At 41.1% G+C, this 26,155-nt stretch overlaps 2 protein-coding genes across 20 annotated transcripts in view; one reads left to right on the forward strand and one right to left on the reverse strand.

Annotated features, from left to right (window-relative positions):
* ralgps2 (Ral GEF with PH domain and SH3 binding motif 2) overlaps positions 1-26,155 on the reverse strand; it is a 911,087-nt gene that overhangs the window by 449,677 nt on the left and 435,255 nt on the right. The window lies entirely within an intron of this gene.
* Positions 1-26,155, forward strand: part of angptl1a (angiopoietin-like 1a) — a 67,697-nt gene that overhangs the window by 16,708 nt on the left and 24,834 nt on the right. The window contains exons 2-3 of one of the 2 annotated variants that reach the window (XM_085982229.1): positions 6,813-6,975; positions 15,782-16,667. In XM_085982229.1, coding sequence (XP_085838355.1) covers positions 15,833-16,667 — 835 coding nt within the window. In that variant the 5' untranslated portion in view covers positions 6,813-6,975; positions 15,782-15,832. The remainder of the gene's footprint in view (positions 1-6,812; positions 6,976-15,781; positions 16,668-26,155) is intronic. The other variant, XM_085982228.1, reaches the window with a different exon arrangement.

Raw genomic sequence — 26,155 nt, forward strand, 5'->3', positions numbered from 1 at the left:
AAATGAGGCCATATGGGTTGAACTGAAGAACAAAAAAGGGGCACGCTCACTGCTGGAAGTGTACTATAGACCCCCAAACAATCAGAGCAAATAAATAGGAAAATTTCTGAGAAGTGCAAAAGCAATAGGGCAGTAATAGTAGGGGATTTCAACTACCCCAATATTAACTGGGATAGAATCAGTATAAAAGGTATAGAGAGTGTAGAATTCTTAAAATGCATTCAGGAGAACTTTTTTAGCCAGTACGTAGCAAGCCCAACAAGAGGGGGGGCCAGTTCTGGACTTTGTTTTAGGGAATGAAGCTGGGCAGGTGGAATGGGTATCAGTGGGAGAGCATTTCAAAGGTAGTGATCAGCAGTGGGAGGCATTCAAGGAGGAGATAATGAGGGTTCAGAGCAAGTATGCTCCCACAAAGAAAAAGGGTGGGACTCCCAAATCTGGAGCCCCCTGGATATCAAGGAGCATATAGGATAGGATAAGGAAAAAAACAGAAGCTTTTGTCTGATACCGAGAGTTCAATACTGCAGAAAGCCCAGAGTATAGAAAGTGAAAACGTGAAATTAAAAAGGAAATTGGTAAAGCAAAGAGGGCATGAAAGTCGATCAATCAATCGCCAGGCCCGGATGAAATGTATCCCAGGCTGTTAAGAGAGCCAAGGGAGGAAATAGCGTAGGCTCTGACCATCATTTCTCAATCCTCTCTGGCTACAGGTGTGGTGCCAGAGGACTGGAGGACTGCAAACGTACCATTGTTTAAAAAGGGAGAAAGGGATAGACCGAGTACTTACAGGCCTAACTTCAGTGGTGGGAACATTATTGGAAAAAATTCTGAGAGACAGTATTAATCATCATTTAGAAAGGCATGGATTAATCAAAGACAGTCAGCATGGATTTGTTAAAGGAAGGTCGTGTCTGACTAACTTGAATGAATTTTTTGAGGAGGTAACAAGGAGGGTCAATGAGGGTAGCGCATTTGATGTAGTCTACATGGATTTTTACATGGCTTTTGACAAAGTTCCACATGGCAAACTGGTCAGAAAAGTAAAACGCTCATGGGATCTGAGAGAAAGTGGCAAGTTGGATCCAAAATTGGCTCAGCAGGAGGAAGCAAAGGGTAATGGTCGACGGGTGTTTATGTGACTGGAAGGCTGTTTCCAGTGGGGTTCTGCAGGGCTCAGTACTGGGTCCCTTGCTTTTTGTGGTATATATCAATGATTTAGACTTCAATGTAGGGGGCATGATTAAAAAGTTTGCTGATAATACAAAAATTGGCCATGTGGTTGACAGTGAGGAAGAAAGCAGTGGACTTCAGGAAGATATCGATGGAATGGTAAGGTGGGCAGAAAAGTGGCAAATCGAATTCAATCCGGAGAAGTGCCCGGTAATGCATTTCGGGAGGGCTAATAAGGCATGAGAATACACAATAAATGGTAGGATACTGAGAAGTGCATATCCACAGATCCCTGAAGGCAGCAGGACAGGTAGATAAGATAGTTAAGAAGGCACACGGGATACTTTCCTTTATTTGCCGAGGCACAGAATATAACAGCAGAGCAGTTATGCTAGAACTGTATAAAACACTAGTTAGCCCACAGCTAGAGTACCGCGTACAGTTCTGGTCACCACATTACAGGAAAGGTGTGGTTGCACTAGAGAGGGTGCAGAGGAGATTTACGAGAATGTTGCCAGGACTGGAGAATTTTAGCTCTGAGGAAAGACTGGATAGGCTGGTGTTATTTTCTTTGGAACAGAGGAGGCTGAGGGGAGATTTAATTGAGGTGTATAAAATTGAGGGGCCTAGATAGAGTGGATAGGAAGGACCTATTTCCCTTAGCAGAAAGGTCAATAAACAGGGGGCATAGATTTAAAGTAATTGGTAGGAGGATTACATTTTTTTCACCCAGAAGGTGGTGGGGGGTCTGGCACACTCGCTGCCTGAAAGGGTGGTAGAGGCAGAAACCCGCATCGCATCTAAAAAGTACTTGAAATGCTGTAACCTACAAGACTATGAACCAAGAGCTGGAAAGTGGGATTAGGCTGAATAGCTCTTTCTAGGCCGGCACGGACACAATGAGCTGAATGGCCTCCTTCTGTGATTCTATGAGCATCAAGTGTCTGCTTAGAAAATACTCTTGGAAGAGGGAATAGGCTGTCTGCTTGATAGGCCCGTTGCCAAAATCCAGAATGGGAAAGGAGTTAGATGCATCGCCCTTCTATTTCCTGTGGATGCAGGTAGAGAAAAAGGAGACATCGAGCTGGGCTGGAAGCCAAGATGCAGGAGACTATGTTTTTGCAGATAGAAGTAGTCTAGAAGGAAAAGTAATGACAAAAAAACCAGCTAAGTCAGCCACGAAAGGGACAGGACGGGTGGATTTTTAAATTTTGTTTTTCCAAGGAGGAAAGTGAAATTGAGTGAAGTATCTTAGGTTTGTTTACAACTGTTAGTCTGTGTGTTCATTGCTATCGGGAAAACAAAGCAGCTGAATGATTCATATTTAGCCTTGTCTCACTTAAGTGTTATCAATCTGCCTACTGAAAGAGTGGGGAAGTGTATGTGAGAGCACATCTGAAAGACACGATATCCAGTTTGTAAGGGGGACACATTGTTACATTCCTCGGGCTACGTTATCATATAAGTAGATATTGGGCAGTGCGAGTTAACTCTGGAATCTAGGAGTCTGTTCAGAGGAGCGACCAGTGTCAATGCACCCAAGAGACTATCAACAACAGACGCAAAATTTCTAACAGGTTGCTTTTCCTTAATTTACAAGCTGGTAAATTGCTGCCAGGTCGATGCACTTTATCTTGCAGCAAAATCAGTGAATTACAAATCGGGTAATGTGGTGGAGACAAAAACCTTGGAGTAATTAAGAAATAACTGGATACTGTAGGTGTTTTTTGGATGGATAAGCTTGAAGAGTTTCCTCGTCTGTATCCGTTTTAGAATTTTGTGACTTCCACCCATGCTAGTTAGCAAGAGTCACCGGACAGTGATCAAGAGCAGGTACTTTTTTTTAGATTTACAGATCAATTTTCCCATTTTTGGAGTCAGCCTTGCGTCAGTGGAAGCAATCTCACCTCCAAGTCAGAAGGTTGAGAGTTCGAGCCCCACTCGAGACTTGAGCACATAATATAGGCTGACACTTCAGTGCACTGCTGAGGGAGTGCTGCCTTTTAGGTGAAATATTACACCGATGTCACGCCTGTTCTCTCAGGTGGACATAAAATATCCTCTGGTACTTTTCAAATTAGAACAGAGGAGTTCTCCGGGTGTCTTGGCCAACGTTCACCCCTCAACCAACACCACTAAAACAAATTATCTGGTCATTTCTCTCGTTGTTTGCGGGACAAATTGGTTGTTTCCCTACATTAGAACAATGATGACACTTCAAAAGTAAATAATTAGCCGTGAATCGCTCTGGGATGTCCTGAGGTTGTGAAATCATTATATAAATGCAAGTTCTTTCTTTCTGCCTTCATCAAAGGTTCTGAGATCAAGCTGGCCCTATTGTGGAGATCAAACTCAGCAAAACCAAGAATCAAACCTGGTGCCCCTGAACTGTATGGCCTAGTACCATACACCCAGTTGTGGTTTTTCTCACTTAGTCATCGGGGAAACTCACAGCTCAATTGATAAGGAGTTAGAAGTGAACATTTGAAAATTGGATACAAAATCATGGGTATTTGCCAAACAGGTTTGAAACTACTGAGAGGCCGGCATGTTCGTGGTCATCTTAGATTTTATTAGGCAATGCTCAACTTTGGAGCAAAGCAAGACTCAGCAGTAAGGAAATCACTTTTAAGAAAAGGGAATGAATGATATCAAAGCCGTTGTGGTTACGGGAAACCAATAGCACTGGTGGTGGCCAACTTGGATTTCATCCAATTGCAAGGAAAATAAGATCTTGATGGCAGGGAATCATTAAAAAATGGTGGTGAGCTGTCAGACCATTACTAAAGTGAGCAGAGGAAAAGCACAGTACTGTTGACGACCATTTTGATGGCAGGAAGTCACATATATAACAAGGTAATATAAATTACATGGTTTTAAAGTTATAATAATTCTAAGAAAATTTAAGCATCAGAGTGCTTTCATCAGTTCCTCATTGGTAGATATGGTGAAATCCTTAAAAGGTGCATCAGCTTGAGTCAATAGGTAGCATGCTCACCTCTGGGTTGAGCCATGCTTGAGCTTAAAATATAAACTGGCATTACAGTGCAGTACTACATTATCAGTGGTACTGTTCTTTAGATGAGATGTCAAGTTTAGGCTCTAAGTGCCATTTCTAATGGTTTTATGTAACGTTTAAGATCCCATGGCAATATCTGTAATAGAGTAGGATGTACTTGCCACATCCAAGCCAACACTTCTTCCCTTAACTTATATACTAAAGAAACAAAAACTAACTGGTCATTCATCGTATGGGACTTTGTGGGTCATCATAGGCACAGTGCCTGCATAAGAAAAATCAATGCACTTCAAAGTTATTCACTGTACGAGGAGCTTCAATACAAGGTCGTTCAGACGTACTCATCAATTGTTTCTGCTGATCTTTCTCAGACTCTGACTTTCTCATTCAAATTAATGCCATCATGTATTCATTATAAAATAGTATGAAAATTGCTTTTAAATTTCCTGAAATTACAATTTATTTGTTTTTAAAATCTTATTTCCATTGATATAGGCGAGATGTTACCTCTGTTACTAACGATTATACACACAGAACAGGATAGTGTATTTTCATGTCTTTGCAAAAATCATGATAAATATGATTTATTTTGTAGATTCCAGCAGTATCACTGCTGGTCAGCTTTAGAATAAGCAGCAAAGAAAATGTTAAATGATTTATACAACCCAGAAAATGGTCTGAGTTTGTAGCAAAATAAGGACAGTCCTCTCCCCCTCGCTCAGTAAACATTCTTTAATGAGACAGACAGAGCTTTGCTGTTCTTAAAATGGCTTTAGCATGAGATCGTACAAGGAAAAAAAATAACCATTCCCTTTACTTGAAAATAAATACAACGACAGCTCAGGTCTTTGAGAACAGCAGCAATTTTTTTTTTACAAGAAAACCTACTTCTGAATTTTCCATTTCCAAAAACTGCAATAAACCCAAAGACAAAGTTTTAACAGAAATTCCTTCTCCTCCACTCCTCCCGTTGCTGTATTTTGAATGATGGATCTTGCTAAATTGATTTTAGGTCAAAATGCAAAAGAACATTTCTTAAGACGTTCTTTTAGATTTACAGAGTTAAACAGTTTCAACTGTGTTTTAAAAAAATGTAAATTTCAATAAGTTAGTCACAAACAAATTCTTCTGCCAAGAATTCTTAATGTGCTCTTGTGTTAAGGAGAAATTCTGTTTGGATCATTGCACTTAATGTGTACGTTGGGGGAGCGGGGAAGAGAAGGGAATTGATGGTAGTTGAAGCGCCCTTTCTAATTCAGTGTCTTCTGAGTGACAGACCAATGTCATGAGGACACATTGGAGGTGATTTTCAACTGATGCCTGCCTGGTTTACGCTGAAAAATGGGGCAGCTGGCAGTGGAAAATTGAAAAGAAAAAAAAAATGTTGCCCGCCTGTACCAGGGCCCACCCAACACGATTTTCAGGCAGGCCTCAAAATGGCCGGTTGGTGCTCATGGGTAAAACGGGTGGGAGCTTAATTAAAATATTTAAATGAGGGTCCTGACGCCATTTTCATGTACCAATGGGCCGAGTGCTGGGTCGACCCGTTGTCAACAGGTGTTGAGTAGCCTCAACAGTGGTTTCACAGAAACCACTGAAGACAGCCAATAAAATGGTTCCAAAAGATATTCCAAGTGAATTTTGTGGGGATGGGATAAAGCATGAATGCTCCTTCTGGTCCTACAATAATCTTCAGGCCTCAAACCCCTCCACAGGACCTGACTTCTGGCTTGGTTCCACGGAGAAGCCGCCTGATTCTCTGCAGTGGCAAGCTGCCTGTGCGCTTGCTGAGTGCTGGCAGCTCGCTCCAAATATTTACGAGGCCCGACCACGAAAATGATTTGGGCCTCTCGCTGGAGCTATCGGGCCACCTGCCCGACTGAAAACTGCCTCCATTGTCCTGTAGCAGTTTGAAATTTAACCACAGAATTTTCTTTCATTAAAGATACACTTTTATAGGAAAGACTAGAAGTAAATGGAGACAATTGCCATCAAAAAAATACGTAAAAATTAAGCTTTTTTCCTTAATTTTGGGTCTATTTATGTTTCACTCATTGAATGTCCTCTGACATCATTTGACACTTCACCATAGATTTTTTTTTCACCATTAAGACTTTGATGTTTTCATGATCATCAGGATAAAAATTCTGGAAACTGCTGTCACCAACAGCATGCTAGTCTCAGATTCAGTACAAGCGAAGGTGAACTGTTAGAATAACTCCTTTACTTCCTCATGCAAGTTATGATGTGTTTGAAGTACTGATTAATCCTGTAGTGTCAGCTGTGGCTCAGTGGCAGCACTCCTGCCCGAGTTAGAAGGCTGTGGGGTCAAGTCCCACTCCAGAGACTTGAGCCCATAATCTATGACGACACTTCCAGTGCAGTACTGAGGGAGTGCTGCACTGTTGGGGTGCTGTCTTTCAGATGAGATGTTAAACTGAGGCCCTGTCTGCCCACTCATGTTGACATAAAAGATTCCACGGCACCATTTGTAGAAGAGCAGGGAGTTCCCCAAGCTCCATGCAGCACCCCTCCCCCCACACCACTCCGTGTCCTGGCCAGTATTTATCCCTCAACCAACATCACTAAAAAACAGATTATCTGGCCATTTGTCTCATTGCAGTTTGTGGGACCTTGCTGTGCACAAATTGGCTGCCGTGTTTCCTACATTACATCAGTGACTACACTTCAAAAGTACCTCGGTACTTCATCGGCTGTGAAGCGCTTTGGGATGTCCTGAAGTCGTGAAAGGCGCTATATAAATGCAAGCTCTTCCTTCTTTATAGGCAAGTACAAACTTGTGATAGATCACAACTTTTTGTTATAAGGCTTTTTGTGTGCATTGTTCAGTGATCAGTGGAATGGGTCTGGCAAACATCATAAAAGAACAAGTTGTCTCTGTGTCACTGTCTTTAAGAAGGCTCATTCCACCATTATACAGTAGACAGTCTCCACGGTGATCCCTTTACTGTCGTGAGCTAGTGTAGGTTCTTCAATTTACTGAATGCACAGAGGTGGTCTTTGAAGGAATCCTATGCACTATTTAAAATAAGACATTTACAAATCCCTGATCACTTCGTTGAGCTACAAGTAAATAATTAACCACAGTTACTTTTACCTTTTAAATAAACTATTAATAGTCGCAGGCATCTCCTAGCTTTACATTAAAAAAAAATCTAGTCAGCTTAATTTAGAGACCCCCCTCCCACCTACAGGGAATATAGCTTGATTTTAAACCAACACATATTATCCAAGGTGATTAAAATGCTGGCATTTCATTTTTAAATATATTCTTTTAAAAATATATTATGAACCAAGAAACACAGAAAATAATAAAGCAAAACCACAATATACATCTTTCAGAATCTGGTTCTCTTCTTCCGCCCCTTTCCTTTCAAGGAGTGTCCTTGTGCCAAGAACTGAAAGGACATCCTGGAGACCAGTTCTCAGCTCCCACCAATGCTTCCTTGCAGCTGCTTACCAGAAGGTCACACAAAAGCAGCCCTGCTCACTGTGTTCCTCTGATTGTCCTTCCCTCCTTGTAGAGAAACAGCAGATCTTGGCTTGGCACCTCCCTACCATGGCAGAGCTGGGATCAGAGCGTACGTGGGGAATTGTAAGCAAGAACCACTGCCTAACCGTCAAAAGGGGCAGTGGACAACTCCAATGTTACATCCGTAAGGTTGTTCCCTTTTAACAATTTTCCATTTTTGCAGAACACTTATAGGCATGACCATCGACTTGGGTTACAAATTCAACGAATGTATTGAAAATGCCACGACACACAGCAGGCTTTCTGACAATATTGTTTAATAATGTGCAGCAACAGTAACACCAATTTCCACTGTACTCCTCCACTTGGCCAGTCCAATTAAAGTCAACTCTGGTAAAGCCAATTTTAAATTAAAAATTGAACAAAGTCAATACTGCAATGTTAAATACCACAGTTAGGTCAGGAAATAAATATTTTTTTGGGCCATGGCTTTATATCAGTATCATTTAAAATAAAATTCTATACAGCAATAATCACAATATGAAGAGCGTTCTCTTGGTTTCTAACCAAGTGTTGTGTTTCCAACCAGCTAATGGATTAGGGAGAAGAAATGAGGTGACTAATGTTTAAATTAGTTGTTGCTGGCTAGCCATCAGTACTCGCATTCAGAATACACAATGAGCCAGATTTTGCTGGACTGGGGCATCTTGCAGTGTGCCATGTTAGTCAGACTTGTTTGTGCAAGTTTACGTTTACATTTTCCCCCCCGCAAAGTTGTTGGAAGAGCGAGCTCTTAACTGCAGAGTGAGGGTAACAGGGCATCTGGGACCTTGGTAAACAATGGGACAAACAGTGCTTCTCAGTAACCAATGAGACTTAATGATTGAGAAATAAACAGAGGAAAGAGAGAAGGAGGGCCAAGTTAGAGTGGGTGAATTCAATGTCAAATCTGGCACAGAAAGAGAAATAAACAGAGGGAAAGCAAAATTGGATTGAGAGAAAGAGACAGAAAGGAAAAGTAATAACAAAAAAAGTAAAAATTTTAAATTTGTATTTTTAAAATCTCCTAAAACAATTCACAACTTGAAGGAATGAAACTCCACACATAATTATTTACTTTCTGGGCCAGAGAGGTTGATTGGCAGTCATGAACAATTACCACGTCATTAAAAGGGTACTTACGCTATTAATTACTAGGCTTAACTTTCTGTGTTGAGTACATTGTGCAATTGCAGCAACTTCATGAAAATCACAGGGACGTTAAAGGCAAGATGCTGTTTTTGCAAAGTAAACGTCGGAGCAACATAAATCAGCCAGCAACTTATGTCTGGCTGATTTGCATTAATAATGGTGTGCGCATTCAGATGCTATTTTTTCCAGCCTATATCTAAAATAAAAATCACAAGAGCAAATTTATTTGCACTACAGATATCTTCAGCACCCTTCAAAAGATGCAATAAAAAAGCCATTACTGAAATGAATGTGTTTCCCATTAGCACATAACAGATTCAAGAAGTGAAGAGACAATTATAAAATATGCTCAGCTTAAAATAAATTTTCTTGATGGCAAGTCAGAAGTGATCTCAAGAGGAGATAGTTGTATTTTAAATATCACTTTGACTTTATCAGAGTGACTTGATTTGAGTAGGAAAGATGTTTATTCTGCAGGAAGCTCACTCTCAGTAAACTCTGACTTTTGCGACCTTCTTGATTTTAGTTCCTTCCACATTCCCTTTTTAAAATATTAACACTAATCATGCCATCATTTTGATCCCAACTCTGAAATGAAAGAAATTGAGCATGATGTGTATTAAGAAAACATCATGCTTCTGTAATTTTTGGCATAGAGAAGCTACAGGGACCAATGCTACGCACAACAGTCTGCCAGGAGACAGTGCCAATCAGTCAGTGTCGAGATTTGAGTAAATGTATTTCTTGAAGTTGAGGACTTTTTGGTTTTGGGCTTGATTTGTCATAAATAATGCAATCAATTGATTGCCACCACCTTTCTGTTACTGACGACATTCACAGGAATGAGTTTGGCCCAACTCGCTTAAAGGCAGAAATATGTAAACATTTTGAGTTTCCCAAAAAGGCAATGTTTATACTTCACAGAAACCAGTAAATATTTTGCAAAATTCGATCCTCACCTACTGTTAATATTGCAGCAAATGCAAAGATATAGTTTCATGCACAATATTTCATCCAGCTGTATACTATTGTAACTGAAAGTAAGGATGCAAGAATTTACATATGATATTTTAACAATAGCTTACTACCAAGAGCAAATGAATACAAACACAGTCCAGGATTCACAAGTAGAAGTGCCAAAGTCACAGGCCCACCATAACCCATTACAGTTCTGACCAACAGACCAGTTCTGTCATGTTATCCCATCTGCTACTGTAGTGGAAAACTAACTCATTCCTCATGCAGGTCCACCTTTCCCCCTGCCCCCATGCAAGAAAGCCCTGCTCACTATTGTGTATTTTACAAATTCCTCCAAGGCCTTGCTCAACCCTACCTCTGCGACCTCCTTCTGCCCTACATCCCTGCTCTTCCAACTCTGGTCTACTATGCATTCCCCTCTTCCCCAAATAATAACATGGCAGAGCCTTCAATCATTATGCCCCCACACTCTAGAATTCTCTCCCTAAACCTTCTCTACCTTGATACAGCCCTCCTCACCTTCCAAAGTCTCCTTAAAACCTACCTCTTTGAACGTGCCTTAGGCCACCTCCCCCCCCATTTCCCTCCTGATTGTTAAACGCCCGGAGACTCAACACAACTTTAAAGGAGCTGTATAAATGCAGGCTGCTGCTGTTGTGAATTCTGTGCATTAGGTACTGCATTTAAAGGAGAAAATTGCACTGGACTGAAAGAGTTGAAGCACAGGACATAAGTTAATCATGCCTGCAATTCTCATCAAGTTTCTCTGACATGGACATGTTTTAGTCTCTTGGTTAAATATGAAGCCTGCAACAAAAACATTTGCTTGGACTGTTACTAGCACTATAAATCAGACACGGGTAGTTAGTATTTACTGGAAAGAACAAACGCACACACCATTATGTGTTGCTGTCTAAACTGGTGTTTGAAAGAGTATTTGTTGTAGCACACAGGCTTTGCAATGTCTGCCTCTGAAAATGTTCAGACTTTATACTTTTCCCACAAGGATGAACAAGGATTAATTATATATATTCGTTAACATTCAATTACTATTAATTTACCCAACTAAAGAAAAACTTATAGTTTTCAATATTAGAAACGAAAAAAAGTTTGAGCAAATTTTTCTGCTAAAAGTAAATTTGTTACATCATGTGATGTCCACCTACCTAAACTTTATGTAAGCTTGTCGGAGGAACTTACTGCAGTGTTACCTCTGGAATGGGCTTTGGGATTTGGAGTTTACTTGTTAACTGGCAACTCAATTAAACTAGATTAGGCTACTCTTACTGCACAATACTTCATGCCCATCATTGCTGGTTTTGTAATTTTAACATGCCAATGATGCAACATTGGGGAATAAAGCAAAATAAAATCCCTTTCACAATGATTTTGAAAGACCTGGAGTGGAAATATTTAAAACAAAGTGAAAACTTACATGGCCTATCCCATTTCTATGGAAACTACTCTAAAGTGGAAAATAGAGCAAGTTTCCTACCTCCCAGTATTCCAGATATACTAAAGCAAAGCAATTTGCATGAATATAGTTTCTGTTGTCATTCCATGTAGTATACTGAAAAATACTATCATCTTTTAACATATGTAAATTTCATCTGCTGCCTTAAAATTGCCCAGGTCAGGGAGTTCAGGGACTGCAGCCACCAGAAACAAAATATACAGAGACATTGTTTCAGTCTCTTTTTCTTACCAGCTGTGGCTCAGTTGGTAGCACCCTCGCCTCTAAGTCAGAAGGTTGTGGGTTCAATTCCCACTTCAGTGATTTGAGCACAAAATTCTAGGCTGACACTCCAGTGCAGTGTTGAGGGAGCACGGCACTGTCAGAGGTGCCGTCTTTCGGATGAGACGATAAACCGAGGCCCCGTCTGCTCTCTCAAGTGGACATAAAAGATCTCAAGCACTATTTCGAAGAAGAGCAGGGAGTTCTCCCCGGTGTCCTGGCCAATATTTATCCCTCAATCAACATAACAAAAACAGAGTTTGTGGGAGCTTGCCGTGTGCAAAATGGCTGCTGCGTTTCCCACATTATAACAGTGACTGCACCTCAAAAGTACTTCATTGGCTGTAAAGCGCTTTGGGACGTCAGGTGGTCATGAAAACGCTATATAAATGCAACTTTCTTTTTTTCTGCGGTGATTGTTTTTAACTTAAGCATGCAACTTTTTATTTTAGGGTGACCATATTTTCTAAACTGAATCTGGGACACATGGTGGGAGCAAAGTAGCCAAGATGGAAAATGTAGGTTGCGTAGCGTAGCAAGGCAAATTTTTTTTAGCAGCCTAGATTTTAAACAGTTGCACATATACCCTACAAATGCAAAACAAATGTGAATATAATTACCGCAGATATGCTGTCACACTATTCAAACGCATTCAGACACCATTTATAAATACAGGTAATACAATAACACTGTTCAGGAACGTCAGTTTTTCGCACCCACTGTCTATACGGCCTATTCAGAAAATCTCTTTCTTCACATCACTGCCCGTCATTTATTTTTCACAGATTTATATTGCTGTGCTATCTCCACGTTTCAAGAAAGTCGGCATGACGACTTTATTGTTTCTGCTAGTTGAATACGCGTAGAGATTAACCTCCATCAACCATCATGCAGTCAACGGTTATGTGGAACAGGTGCTATGCTGTACGCTAGTTCCAGGATATGAAAGATTACACGGGAGGGTCTCTGACGGTTTACCCATGTTCCTATCTTTAGTTTGCACACTGATGACCACAAAGTACAACCAAACAGCATCCACCAGTTATTTCCAAGCTTTCTGAACACTGACTGGTCCCCAGCTTGACCTCACCACCGTCTTTCTCAACACTTCCACTGCCTTTATGTTGTCAGATTGCTCGTCTTCCATCCAATCCTGGATGTGCCAAAAGTTCCTCCAGTTAAATTTTGGGAACACCTCAGCCATTGTTTTTAGCCCCACCACAAACTCCGTTCCTTGGCCACCGATTCCTTCTCCATTCCCTGGCCACTATCTCAGGTTGAACCAAATGGTTTTCCACCACAGCCTCCCTGAACTGAGCTTCCAACTCCATAATCCTCTCAATCATGAAGACCGCTCACTTCCACCTCCGTAACATTGCCCATCACTGCTCCTTCTTCAGCCCATCTTCCCTCCTATAGCTTGAGTTTTTAAAAAAAACACAGCTTTCAGAGTTTTCTTCAGTGAATGTATGTTCTCACCAACAACACATGGAAGGAGCTCACAGACTTGTTTGTCACAAAGATTAATATCATCTGTTCATCTGCCACACCCCCCAATCCGCTTGTCCAACAAGTCAAACCTCTCCCAAGGTTCCCCTAGGCCTGAACCCATGTCTTTCTCAAGTTTTTCCCCTTACCTCCTGCTCTTTCTATGTGGATGAGACGCACTTCCTGGCTTGCTCGACCCCAGTCCCACTAAGCTGTTGGCCACTAATGTACTACTAGTGTTTATTTCAGTATCACTGCATTCAAGCTAAAATAAAGACGAAAGGGCCTAAAATGTGAATCTGTGGGCGGCAAAGATTGATTAGATAAGATAAAAAAACTACATATGCTAGAAATTTGAAACAAAAACCAAACCTCAGCATCTATGAAAATAAATTAAACTTTTGGGACCAGAGTTCTTTAGAACTAGAGGTTGAATAAAGCACCTCAATTAGTAAGGACACAACATATCCAAGTACTTAAAAGATACTGGTTAAATAAATTTACTTCCTTAAATGTGGTGCACTTTCTTCGCTCCATTTTTACTCTGCTCTTTCACAAATACACCACCCACGCGCACTCTGTCTTTCACCGGGTAATCCCGCCTCTGCCTGCACTTTATACATCTAATTTATTTATGACATAGATGTAGCTCAATTTTCCACTGCTTTGATTGGTCAGTTCCCCCAGCCATCATCAGTCACCTTGGTTTGACGGCATGATGGGCGGCGCCTCTAGCACGTCACAACCAAGGCTGTTGAAACATCAGCCCCACCTGCGATAACTATTTATAGTGTACTGTTTTTGTGTGTAACTAATGGGGGTGAAATTTAAATTTTATTTTCCTAAATCTGTAGGCCAGAGTTCTGACGAAAGGTCATCGACCTGAAACGTTAACTCTGTTTCTCTCTCCACAGATGCTGCCCAACCTGTTGAGTATTTCCAGCATTTTATGTTTTTATTTTCGGCCAAAGTTCTTGTTTATTGCTTAAACTATTTTACATTTAATCACTGAACATTTTATTTGGCGACGAGTTTCCTGAACCGGGGACTCTTCCGGGACATTGTTTGCCCAGTGACACAGTACCTAATCTGGGGACTGTCCCTGGAAAACGAGGCGTATGATCATCCTATTTCACTTGAGTACTCTTTGTAGGTTAATGACAATTATCAATTGAAATATTCGGGTAAATTCACCAGTTCCATGCTCTCCGCAAGGAGCTGCACCCAAAATTAAGTATGGGTCAGAACTGGTGCTACAGTGTTCCAACTCCATCGTTGAACCACATTTCCTTTGAGTGGAGTTCCCTATTGGGAACACAGGATCGGTGAATTTAGCTTGCCCTGTTAAGCATTTAGTTTTAGCAACTTCTCAACAAAATCAATTTACTGTTCCAAATAAGCTAGACTTTGGGGCATACAGACAGGTTCACCGGCTGAATTTTCTGGCCACACATTATAGATAAAACGGTACGAGCGAGGACTTGTGGCTGCCTTATAAGCCTACCCCGGTGGCAATTTTATCACACCATAGTGGGAGACGATACAATGAATATTCTGCAATTACATTTAACAATAGTTTTATTAGAAAAGCATGCTATAGCAACCATGGGGAAGGTAACCTCTGTTGTGTTATTTGTACCAAGACTGTAAAGAACATGTTTATGATTTCACGAGGAGATTTTTTCCCTATATTGGTTAAGCAAGTGAACAAAGTTCTCTGATCCCCAGAATAATCAAGAGTTGATGAACATGAACAGTTAATTGGTACAAGTAGGAATATCATTGAAGGAATGACATCTCCAGTGTTCAGTTCCCTTGTTTACAAAAACACTTATTTTAGAGCCGTCTATTAATTGGATAACTTCTGCGACTTGTAAGTTAATTTTTTGAGGCTGAATTTTGTAAAAAGTGTTAATCACAGAAGTTACGTGGAGTGCACCTTAGTAGCAAGAGGTTTTTGCATATCAACAGCCCAGAGCTGTAGCCTGCTGGTGACACTGTCGAATAAGCACATACTTTTTTCTCTGCTTGGAGCGAACCATCTAGGTACCATGGCACCCAACTCATGTTCATAATAACGAGCAAAAAGGGGGCTATGTAGGAAGCATGCGTGGAAAAATTGCTTGTTGCAGGAAATGGAACGTAGGCTATGGACAGGCATGTATGCATAACTTTAATACTGTGTTTATACAGTCAACATATTCCCTGGGTGGCTTCAGCCTATGGTGTGCGGGTTACGCAGCATCTGAATGTAAAGATTAAGACTTCAATTAAAAGCTTTTTAAAAAAAAAACTTACTGACTTGTGGTGTGACTAATAGCAGGCAGTAGAGGTTTAGTGGCTTAGTTCAGTGCGTCAGGGCAAGGTAATGGTACAATTTAGTGGAGCTGGGTTTTTAGTTTCCATGATTAAAATGAAATCTTTTTTGCACTCATTTCTTAATGTACTAACAGTTAACAGTAATACTGCATGAATTTAAGGGGGTTCTATTCCAACTTTTACAAATGTATATAAAAATGTGTATAAAATTAATTTGATAGAGAGGATTGCAGTTATATCAATTAAATATGCAATTAAAACCAAGATTAACAGAGTAAAATTATTAAATGCAAAATTATTCACAATTAACTTTTTAAATTGCTTGACAGCTCGATTTTATTTGCATGGCAGCATACAGTACACACCTAATACCAGTCTTGTTTTACAGAATAATCACCTTGGAGACCAGAGAATTCCTCTCAGCTTTCTCCAAGCCAACATGAACTCACTCACCTGGACTTTGTGTCTGCTGTTAATTAGTCTCATGTCTGCAGTAGGCAAGAGACAACAACTTCATGCTAGAAGCAACATTGCAGCACATACTATTGTTCATAACCGATACAGACGTTCACCAGATACTAGCAACAAATGTTCTTACACCTTCTTGGTCCCACATCAAAGGATAACAGGTCCTATCTGTGTCAGTTCAAAGGGGCCAGAAATGGACTACGGTGGGATAACAAAAATGGATGTGGAGGAGCTGAAGGACATTATGTCCAAGCAGAAGCGGCAAATTGAAAACCTTCAGCTGTTAGTGGAGGTAGATGGAGGCATAGTGAATGAGGTGAAACTGCTACGAAAGGAGAGTCGGAATATGAACTCGCGTGTAACGCAGCTTTATATGCAGCTCCTGCATGAGATTATTCGCAAAAGGGACAACTCACTGGAAATTTCACAGCTGGAGAACAAAGTTCTTAATTCCACAGCTGAGATTCTGCGAATGGCCACCAGATACAGACAACTGGAACAGAAGTACGCAGTACTGTCTGCTCTTGTTAATAATCAGTCTGTGATCATAACCAAACTAGAGCAGGAATGCATACGTAGTCTTACTCCAAGGGACTATGAACCACCGCCTCTTGTGCAAGTCGTACCACAGTCCATACCTCGCAGCAGGCAATACCAGAGCAATTTGTTTGGCAGTAATGAAATACAAAGGGATCAAAATCCTGCATTTGCACGAGAACGAGGGCTTCGCTCAAGAGCCCCCCCGCATGAACCTTCTCCTACAACTGCCGGCATTACGGAATCACCAGTTACTGAAGAGCTAGATGGTAGGTTTGTATAATTAAAATAATGGGATTTTTTTTTCAATGCAGAGCTTCCATACAATTACATATTTAATTATCAGCTTTCAAAAGCAGTGTTTATAGGTACTGCATACCATGCTAATGACTCCAATTATAAAACCTTATGCCACAGTTGGTTTGCCAAATCCCTTCAGAAATATTGCTTCACTTAATTCATGCCATGATAACCTTTTCCCCTCCCCAAACCTTTCCCCATAAATTAATCACAAGCAACTGCACTACTTTGAGTGATGCTCTCATTCTGAGACAGGAAAATCTACTTTATTGAAGCTGAAATGTTTGCTATAATGTCTTAGATCATCAGTCAGGCTTTACAATTATATTACACGCAATTACTTTTTTGAAGGTCACAAGCAGTGGAGTCCCAATAAAAGAAATGTCGAGACAGAAGATGATAAGCATTAAAGGCAGATGTTACTCCTGACAGTTAATCTCAAAACTTGATTACAAATCAACAAGTAAGTTTGCCTTAGGATGTGGACAAAGAAGAATAATATACCTGGCGCACAGCAGGCAAATTATAAGTACAGGATACTAGATAGCTGCCAGTGCACTACCAGGCTTTAACTTGGGCTTTCATGCGGACATGAACTTCACGAGCAAAGCTTGAGCAGCTTATGAATGCCTACACAACTCACTGCTAGCTATGTGCTTCTCTCTCTGATAAATAATATTTTAAGAAAGTAATTTTTAAAATTCTTACCGTCACTTTTGGTTACGCGGAGTGCAATTTTAAGATGAAGCAGCAAGAAATCAGTGAAAGAATAATTATGAGTGATGCTTTCATAAAATGGTATCGGCCCAGATTTTACCGTCAGCGGCAAAGGAATGGCAATTGCTGTTCACTATGCTGACAGCTGCCCACAGAGTTTTTACGGCCTTTTGAGCTGAGACCTGTTGTCATCGGGCATCTGATCCAGCACTGCACCCTCTACGGAGATCTGTGGCATGTGTGACCAGGACAAGAAACAACAAGGCTCTTCAACCAAACAGACTGAAGAAACCTCACTGAGACACGCAGAGTCTAAACCATGAAGTATAAACTAGGAAGTATAAATTGGATTTAATGTACAGAAAGCAACATAAAGAGAGGGAACGAAAGATGGGATTAAGAGAGAGATAAGAGACAGTAAAAGTTTAAAATTATTTAAATACCTCCAACACTAATTAAATTCCGAAGGAATGATACTCCACACTTGTAAAATTAAATTTTCAGGTTGTTTGGAAGTAATTATGACTTATCGCACCGTTAAAAATTCACTTACACCTGAACACACCAGCCCTAACTTTTTCTGCCGTCTTCAGTGGGTAATGAGTATGTGAGTACCACAATTTCATGCCCTTACATTGAGTTCAATGCCGAGTCTATCATTGAGGTACTGTTATAGTGGAGGAGCAGGATAATTCGGACCGCAACCTTCGGATTTCCGCATTTAACTGCGCATGTGCGTACTCTGGAAGTTGCTGTCCAATTTACTCCATAATAATAGTGAGCTCACCATTATGTTCAATGCAAAATCTGGGCCATTATATACGGCGTTGTAAAATAGCATTACATTTTATTTTTTCGAGCATCTTTTCAGCTCAGTCTCCTCATGAAAGCATCTTATGACTAACTAGAGGCTGTTGGCAAAAATACTTGCATATGAATGTACATATCATAGAATTACAAAGCAGTCATATCATGAACTTAGTGTTTCATCACTGAAACACACCAACCTGTGTTTTCTATATAATACAATAAATGCAGTTGGAGTTCACATGGTAGCCTTATGTAGATATGTTTGGACATTGGCACATGATATGGCAGACAGCAACTGATATCATCAGCCTTCTGAAATAAAGTCATGCAGCTTAAACTGAAGTCACAGTGGGTTTAATTTCACAGAAGGATAGCAAATGCTGCACGTACTATAGATTAAGGCCTAGAAATTCGGTAGGCTTAGCGCCGCTTTTGAGGCGCTAGAGGGCCTAGCGCCGGAGTTATGGCCAGTTTGGAAATTGAGTGGGTCCCTAAATCGGCGTTAGGCCGTTAGCGTTGCGCCGGCACCGATGACGTCATCGGTGTGCGCAGCGTCCCGGTTGCCATGGTAACCCGCCCGAACTCCGAAATTGACTTGTGGCCGCCTCGCCCGTGGCAGCCGCAAGCAACGTTCTGGCAGAGGTGCCTTACTGGACTTTGCGCCGGCGCATTAAAGGACCCGCGGCGGCCGGCCGCTTTCCCGCCGGCCGCCTGGCCGCAGCTCCCTCCCCGGACTTCTCCCCCCCCCCCCCCCCGGGACAGATGCAAGCCCGGCACTTGTCCGAGGTGCCGGGCTCATTTTTACAATGATTTTCGCGGGCCGCGGCCGGGTGCAGGCAGCTCCTCCTTAAGGGAAGGAGGAGGCCTGCACTTCCCGAACCTGCCGCACCGCAGCGGGCGCCGCAGCGCCGGAATAGCGCCGCAATTCAGCGCGTAGCGCCAGTTTTCAGGCGCAAACAGCTTTCAGCAGCGCCGGCAGCCGTTTGGGCGCAGAACTAGTGAATTTTTGGCCCGCCCAGCGCGACTTAGCTCCGGCACTAACTTGCGGCGCTAAAGCCGTCGCTGCGCCAAAACCCAATTTCTAGGCCTAAGTCTTTAGAAATGACTGCAAAGCAACAGTTTATCAACTATTTTTTGTAGTTAATATACCCAGGCTCACTTATTTCCAAAGGTACTGTGAATTTTTATTGATCAACTGTCTTTTTCAAGAGGGGAAGTGTGGGGTGGCTGGGAGCACTTGCAATAAAAAAAATACATTCCCATTCAGGTTAGGTTAACAAGTAATTCATATAAGTTTCTACTTTATTGGAGAGTACTGTACATTGTTCATTGTACTCTTCTCCACAGATATGTGCCATTACCAGGTTTCTATGGGCAGTAGTAAGATACTGAGCTGCTGTAAGTTGCAGAAGTCATCACTGTGCACTTCTAGAAAAAAAATCACACCCTCCATTCTAGAGGGTAACTGGGAGATATCCAAGATGGAAAACTTGGCCACCAGGCGAGTACAGAGCAATATTGTGCTGAAGTTTCCTGTCATGGACATGTCCCAGTGATTTCCCGTGAAATTTCTCAATGACCTCTTAAATAACTTCAGCCAAGCATCTCCCTACTAAGTGGGAGACTAAAATGGTGAATTTTTGCAGGAACAGGAGAATGAAATACAACTTCAAATATTGTTTTAAGGTATTTCTTAATCGTATCCACATATGGTGAACTATTTCACTGTAAAGTGCTATCACATTTTGGGATTTTCATCTTTTTAGTCCTTCACGGAAAGAATTGGGAATGAGTTATGTTTAAGTGTATTGTTTTAATAAATTTGCACTGGTTTAAAAAGCTACATATTGCAGCCACTGAGGTTGGGAGCAGGAAGAAGTTTGATTCGATGAGTTCATGAGCAAACTCTCTTTACTGTTCTCCACAACAACAGGGAACCAATCAGATGGTCTAACAACAGAACCATACCTATTATGGTGAGGATAATTTTATTCACGCGCAACCAGCATGACGTGTCTGCTGAGAATATATTCTTGCGACAGTAGGCAGTCAATTTGGATGACATGCCTACTGGTGAATCCCTGAATGGGGAAGGAGTTTAAAGCACCATCCTTCTACTTCACGTGAAAAGAAAAAAAGACACATGGGCACTCAGTCAGGTTTTCAACAGAAGACTGCGAGGGCTGGGCCTGGAGCTGGAAACCAAGAAAGAGGTCACTTTTGTAGTTAGAAGTTGTCTCGAAACAAAGGGAATACCAAAAACAAGTCAGTCAGTCCACAAAAGGGACAGAGTGTGTGCTTTATTTTATTTTTTCCTCATTTTTCGAGAAGAGAAGTGGAGCTGAGTGTAATAAGTGAGGTTTGATTGCAACAATCAATTGCTATCTGTAAAATAGAACTTCTTACTATGTATATTCAGGAATGTTTCATTCTCGTAACTGAAACTTACAAATAAACCAGTTTTAGATGATACTAAGGAGTGCTTATCATGTACGCTCAACTAGTTTTGGACACGCAAAAACCAAAATGTACATTCATACCATAAAACTAAGTTAGAATGCTGATTTAGGTCACACCAAGGACTGTGATAAACCAGTAACTATGAACAGTCACAACCAAATCAATGAAGACAAAGACAGGCACTGGAGAAAGGTTTTAAGACACCTCCAAGTTCAATTCAATTAACCCCTTAATGGTGGAATGTCATTATTATAAGGGATGGAGAAGAGCTATGAGAACTATATTTTGGTCAGAATTACACCTTTCATGAACAGTGCAATGGTATATTCCAACATGAGAATTACCCATCACTGAATTGTATGTATGGTAAAAATATAGAAAAAAAGATTTTGAAGGATTATACTCCTTTAAGTATAGAGAAAGGCCATCACCTGCTGTCAAATATACACTGCTTAAACCAGCTACTGGGAGATACACAAAGGTGACCAAGAGCGCTCACTCCAATTTTCACTCCTTCCCTGTGTGTCACCCAGTTCCCCAAATAGGTAAATGTGAACCATCTGCTTTCCCTCTCCACTCATGTCTGAATTATGCATTTTCAGGGCACAACAACAACAACTTGTATTTATATAGCGCATTTAACATAGTAAAACATCCCAAGGCACTGCACAGGAGTATTTTAAGACAAAAAATTTGACAACGAGCCACATAAGGATAAATTAGGGCAGGTGACCAAAAGCTTGGTCAAAGAGGTAGGTTTTAAGGAGCGTCTTAAAGGAGAAAAGAGGGCATAATTTGGCTGTCCCATGCGTACAGTTTAATATAAAATCTGACAAAGCAACCTCTGCTGTACGATAGCAAAATACTGCAGATGTTGGAAATCCGAAATAACAACAGAAAATGCTGGAAAAACTCAGCAGGTCAGGCAACATCCGTGGAGAGAAATTTGAGTTGACGTTTAGTTTCTGACTACACAATGCATATCAAATTTGTGAAAATATCACACACTCAACACCCACAAATATAGTTTTACAAAACTAAAAACATTTTTGCTTTTATGATTGACACACCAGAATTAGGTCATATACCTGAAAAGTTCTGCATCAGACAACACTTGGCTATCTTATCAATGCGATTTATGCCAGTACAAAAAGTCCTTGTTTTTATAGTAAAATTAAAGACTGCTACAGAGGAAACACTGATAGGTTTGAACTGCGGCCCACACAGCCTGTAAAAGTCTCAGTAATGCTGCACATCTCCTGAACGCTGTATGGTCAGACGTCTAGCCTTCTGAAGCCTGCAAGCAATTAAATCTTTCCTTCTCAAATTCCAAAACAATGTCTCGTTCCCACTTCGAACTTAATTAATCACCAGCGCATTACAGTTCAACACAAAGGAACCTAGGTCACTCAGGTTCCATCTTTCATTCTGGCTGCAGGATAACCTGTTTCTCCTAAGTGTCACTGTGTTCCCTTTAGTTTAAAGAGCATGAGGAGCATGTATGCCTCGTGTCCTCTAATGAGTATCAGATGTATGAAATAACATTCTATAATGCCAAATAGTTTTCTCAATTATCAAGCCAGTTTAAACAGGTCAAAACTACATACACTTTAAGATGTATTACACAAGAGAGGAAGCCACTACTGTTAATTCACATATCTATTTACATTTCATTACTTTTCACTGGCATCATGAATTTCTGATCAAGAGATATGAACATCCCTGAGAAGCCAGCCAATATGCAGTGGTGTGAGCAACAGCTTTCCTGGTTAATAGATAGCATACAAAAGGATAATGTTTATTAAGGATTTTGTTTGAAATCTATTTAGAACCCTCTGCATGAAGGTGTGTTTGGAAATGCCAGAACACTCTTATTTTCCTAATATTGACATCACGTGAAAGCGTGGTAATTCGGCGCTTCAAGGTGGTTTAATATCAGTGCATCATGTTTGAATGGGCACGGTTTATAAAAATGTTTGGCAAACCTTTTTTTGTTTACAAAGACAAACTGAGGAAATGGATGGCACTGCAGGCGTTCTTTTAGATCTGGACTTGGATTGAAGTCAATCCCAGACTGGGGGACTGAATGTCTCCTTTCTCTGATGGCAACTTCAGTTTCAAATAATTCTAGTTCAGCAGTTTTCAACCTCATTCTATATGAGCAGATACACATTACAAAGCTATCCAGAAATCAGATCTACTTGGCTGGTGCACTCAGAGAAGCCATAAAAATGTTGGCATAATATAGGTCGTCTTCACCCTTAGGTGGCAAATGCAGTAAAATGTTCTTTTTTCTGACAGTTATAGGGTAAATTTCAACTTCCTCACTAGGAGAGCATATTGGGAAACTGTGCACATGGATGCAAACGTTCATTCCATTGTTCTGCAGCACAACATTGGACCTCAGTATAATGACAGGATTTCAATCTGATGTCACTTACCTTGAAGCGCGGACCTGGCCCCAGAGAAATGACAGAAAATGAAGTACTGGAAACCAGATGCACCCCTACAGTTCCCCATAAATTGAGATGATACTACTGTAATTCTTTAGAAAATCAAATCATGCCCCTCTTGTGTACCAGGGAGCAGATCACCAGTCCATACATCAGAACTCAAAGCGGGGAAGAAATTTCTAAAATGGAAGATAATGTAAACACAATTTAAAAAAAAACTTTTTTGAAGTATAACAATCTAATAGCATTGGTGAACAACTGATCATATAGTAGTTATATTTCATCGAGGGACAGGAGTTACCCCTTGTTCCAAGTTTACAGTCTCAAATATTCTATTGTGTGCAATTGCGCTACTCCTGTAAACATCTTCCTTTTAAAGGTGTCATTGTACGACCCATCATCATCTTTTGCTTCAGTGCCGAGTGGCACGAGGCAATCCATTTCTTCCACTGCTTTTGCATCCAGCAGATCGTGCTCTGAGTTGTTTATGTAATAAAGACCCTTTATATGTGGACAGGTCGTGAGCCTGACTCACAACCTTATAACAGCAGAATTGAGATGGGGTACTACTCCACTCACATCGGACGAGTATCCCACTCAAAGTCAACCCAGTATTTAGAGACCAAAACTTTCCTCTCTGCTTGCCAGGGGACCCAATATGTAATTATACTATATTATAATCTGTAGTTGGGGTCACATTTGAGGAAAAGCAACCCGCCCCTGTGTACAGGATTTACTTGGTTTTGAAGTACAGTCCTTAAATAAAACAATCCCCAAATCCTTTCTATGAATAAAATATCAAAAATCCCAAAACCTAACAACCTTATTTATATAGCCTATTATTGCACAGTAAAATGACCGATGTAACAATGAGCATTCCAGATTCACTGGGTATTGGCATTAATGCTGTACCCTAGCCTTGTTTTTGGGAGTGAGTAATGTCAAAAGGAACTTAAGCTCATTGGGCTGTAAAATAATACAGCTTCATGATATTTCAAATAAAAACTAACTACCCAATCTTGACAAAATGCATACACCAGATGCAGTAACTTTTATAGAAGTTGCTATAAAAGTTCTCCACTTGGGTTTGACACATTAGTGATTTTATGGGAAAAAACTAAATTCTCAAGTTTGCTTTCAACATTCTCAATGATGCACATATTCAGCAAAGCCTAAAGCTGTCGAAAACATATTAGAGGAATAGCTTAGATAGGGGGCTGTAAATAAAAATACTGTCTGCTGTAGTCTGACAAATGTGATGGGAATATATTTAGCACCAAGTATTTGAGAAGTAATTTGATACCTGAAAAGCTGTAAAAGCAAAATATTCTGAAGTAACGTTTAAGTGAATCATGGGCTGTCAATGCTGACGAAAGATTTATATCTATTGCATTCACACAGATATAGATCGGCTTAGATCTCATGTGAAAGAGGAAATAGAAAAAGAGCTTTCATTTCACTAATTCTCTAACATTAGCACTGTTTTTCACCCAAGAAATGTCACATTGCAGCAACAACTTGCATTTATATAGCACCTTTAACATAGCAAATTGTTCCAAGGCGCTTCACAGGAGTGTAATCAGACAAAAATTGACAGCCAAAAAAGGATATTAGGATGGGTGAGTAAAAGCTTGATCAAAGAGGTAGGTTTTAAGGAGCCTCTTAAAGTAGGAGAAAGAAGGGGAGAGGATTAGGGAGGGAATTCCAGAGCGGAGGACCGAAACAGCTGAAGGCATGGCCGTCAATGATGGGGCGAAAAAAGTGGGAGATGCACAAGAAGCCAGTTTTGGAGGAATGCTGAGTTCTCGAAGGGTTGTAGGAGATTACGAAGGGAGGGAGGGGCGAGGCCATGGAGGGAATTGAATTTGAAATTGAAATGGATGATAATTTTAAAATCAAGGAGTTAGTGGACTGGGAACTAGTGTCGGTCAGCGAGCACAGGCGGGATGGGATTAGGATACAGGCAGCATCATTTCGGATAAACTTAATTTTATGGAGGGTGACAAATGGGAGACTGACCAGGAGAGCATTGGAATAGTTGAGTCTGGAGGCAACAAAAGCATGGGTGAGGGTTTCAGCAGCAGATGGGCTGAGGTGGGGCGGAGTCGGACGATGTTATGGAGCTGGAAGTAGGTGGTCTTTGTGATGGAGATAATATGGAGTCAGAAGGTCAGCTAAGGGTCAAATATGATGCCGAGGTTGTGAACATTCTGTTCAGCCTGAGACAGTGGCCAAGGAGGGGGATGGAATCGGTGGCTAGGGAACAGAGTTTGTGACAGGGGTGGAAGACAATGATTTTGGTCTTCCAAATATTTCAATTGGAGGAAATTTTGGCTCATCCAGGATCGGATGTCGGAAAAACAGTCCGACAACACAGAGGCAGTAGAGGGGTCGGGAGAGGTGGCAGTGAGATACATCTGGGTGTCATCAGCGTACATGTGGAACCTGATATTATGTCTTCAATTGATGTTGCTGAGAAGCAGCATGTAGATGACGAATAGGAGGGGGCCAAGGACAGATCCTTGGGGGACTCCAGAGGTAATGGTGCCGGGACAGGAAGAGAAGCCATTGCAAGAGATATTCTGGCTATGACTGGATAGGTAAGAGTGGAACCAGGTGAGGGCAGTGGAGGAGAGGCGTGGGAGGAGGATGGGTGTGGTCAACCATGTCAAAGACTGCAGAGGGGTCAAGAAGGACAGGAAGGAAAGTGCACCATGGGCACAGTCACAGAGAACGTCATTTGTGACTTTGATTAGGGCCCTTTCAGTGCTGTGGCAGGGGCATAAACCTGATTGTAATGAATCAAACATGAAGTTGCAGGAAAGATGGGCACAGATTTGGGAGGCAACAACACAATCAAGGACGTTAGAGAGGGGAGATGGGGCGGTAGTTTGCAAGGACAGAGGGGTCAAGTTGAGTATTTTTAGGAGGGGGGCGACGACAGCAGATTTGAAAGGTAGGGAGACTGTACCTGGAGGTACAATATCAACTAACATGGGGGCCAGGAAGGGAAGTCG

Source organism: Somniosus microcephalus, chromosome 3 (assembly GCF_052327205.1).
Source record: "Somniosus microcephalus isolate GS21.2 chromosome 3, FLI_Smic_1.0, whole genome shotgun sequence".
Lineage (NCBI taxonomy): Eukaryota > Metazoa > Chordata > Chondrichthyes > Squaliformes > Somniosidae > Somniosus > Somniosus microcephalus.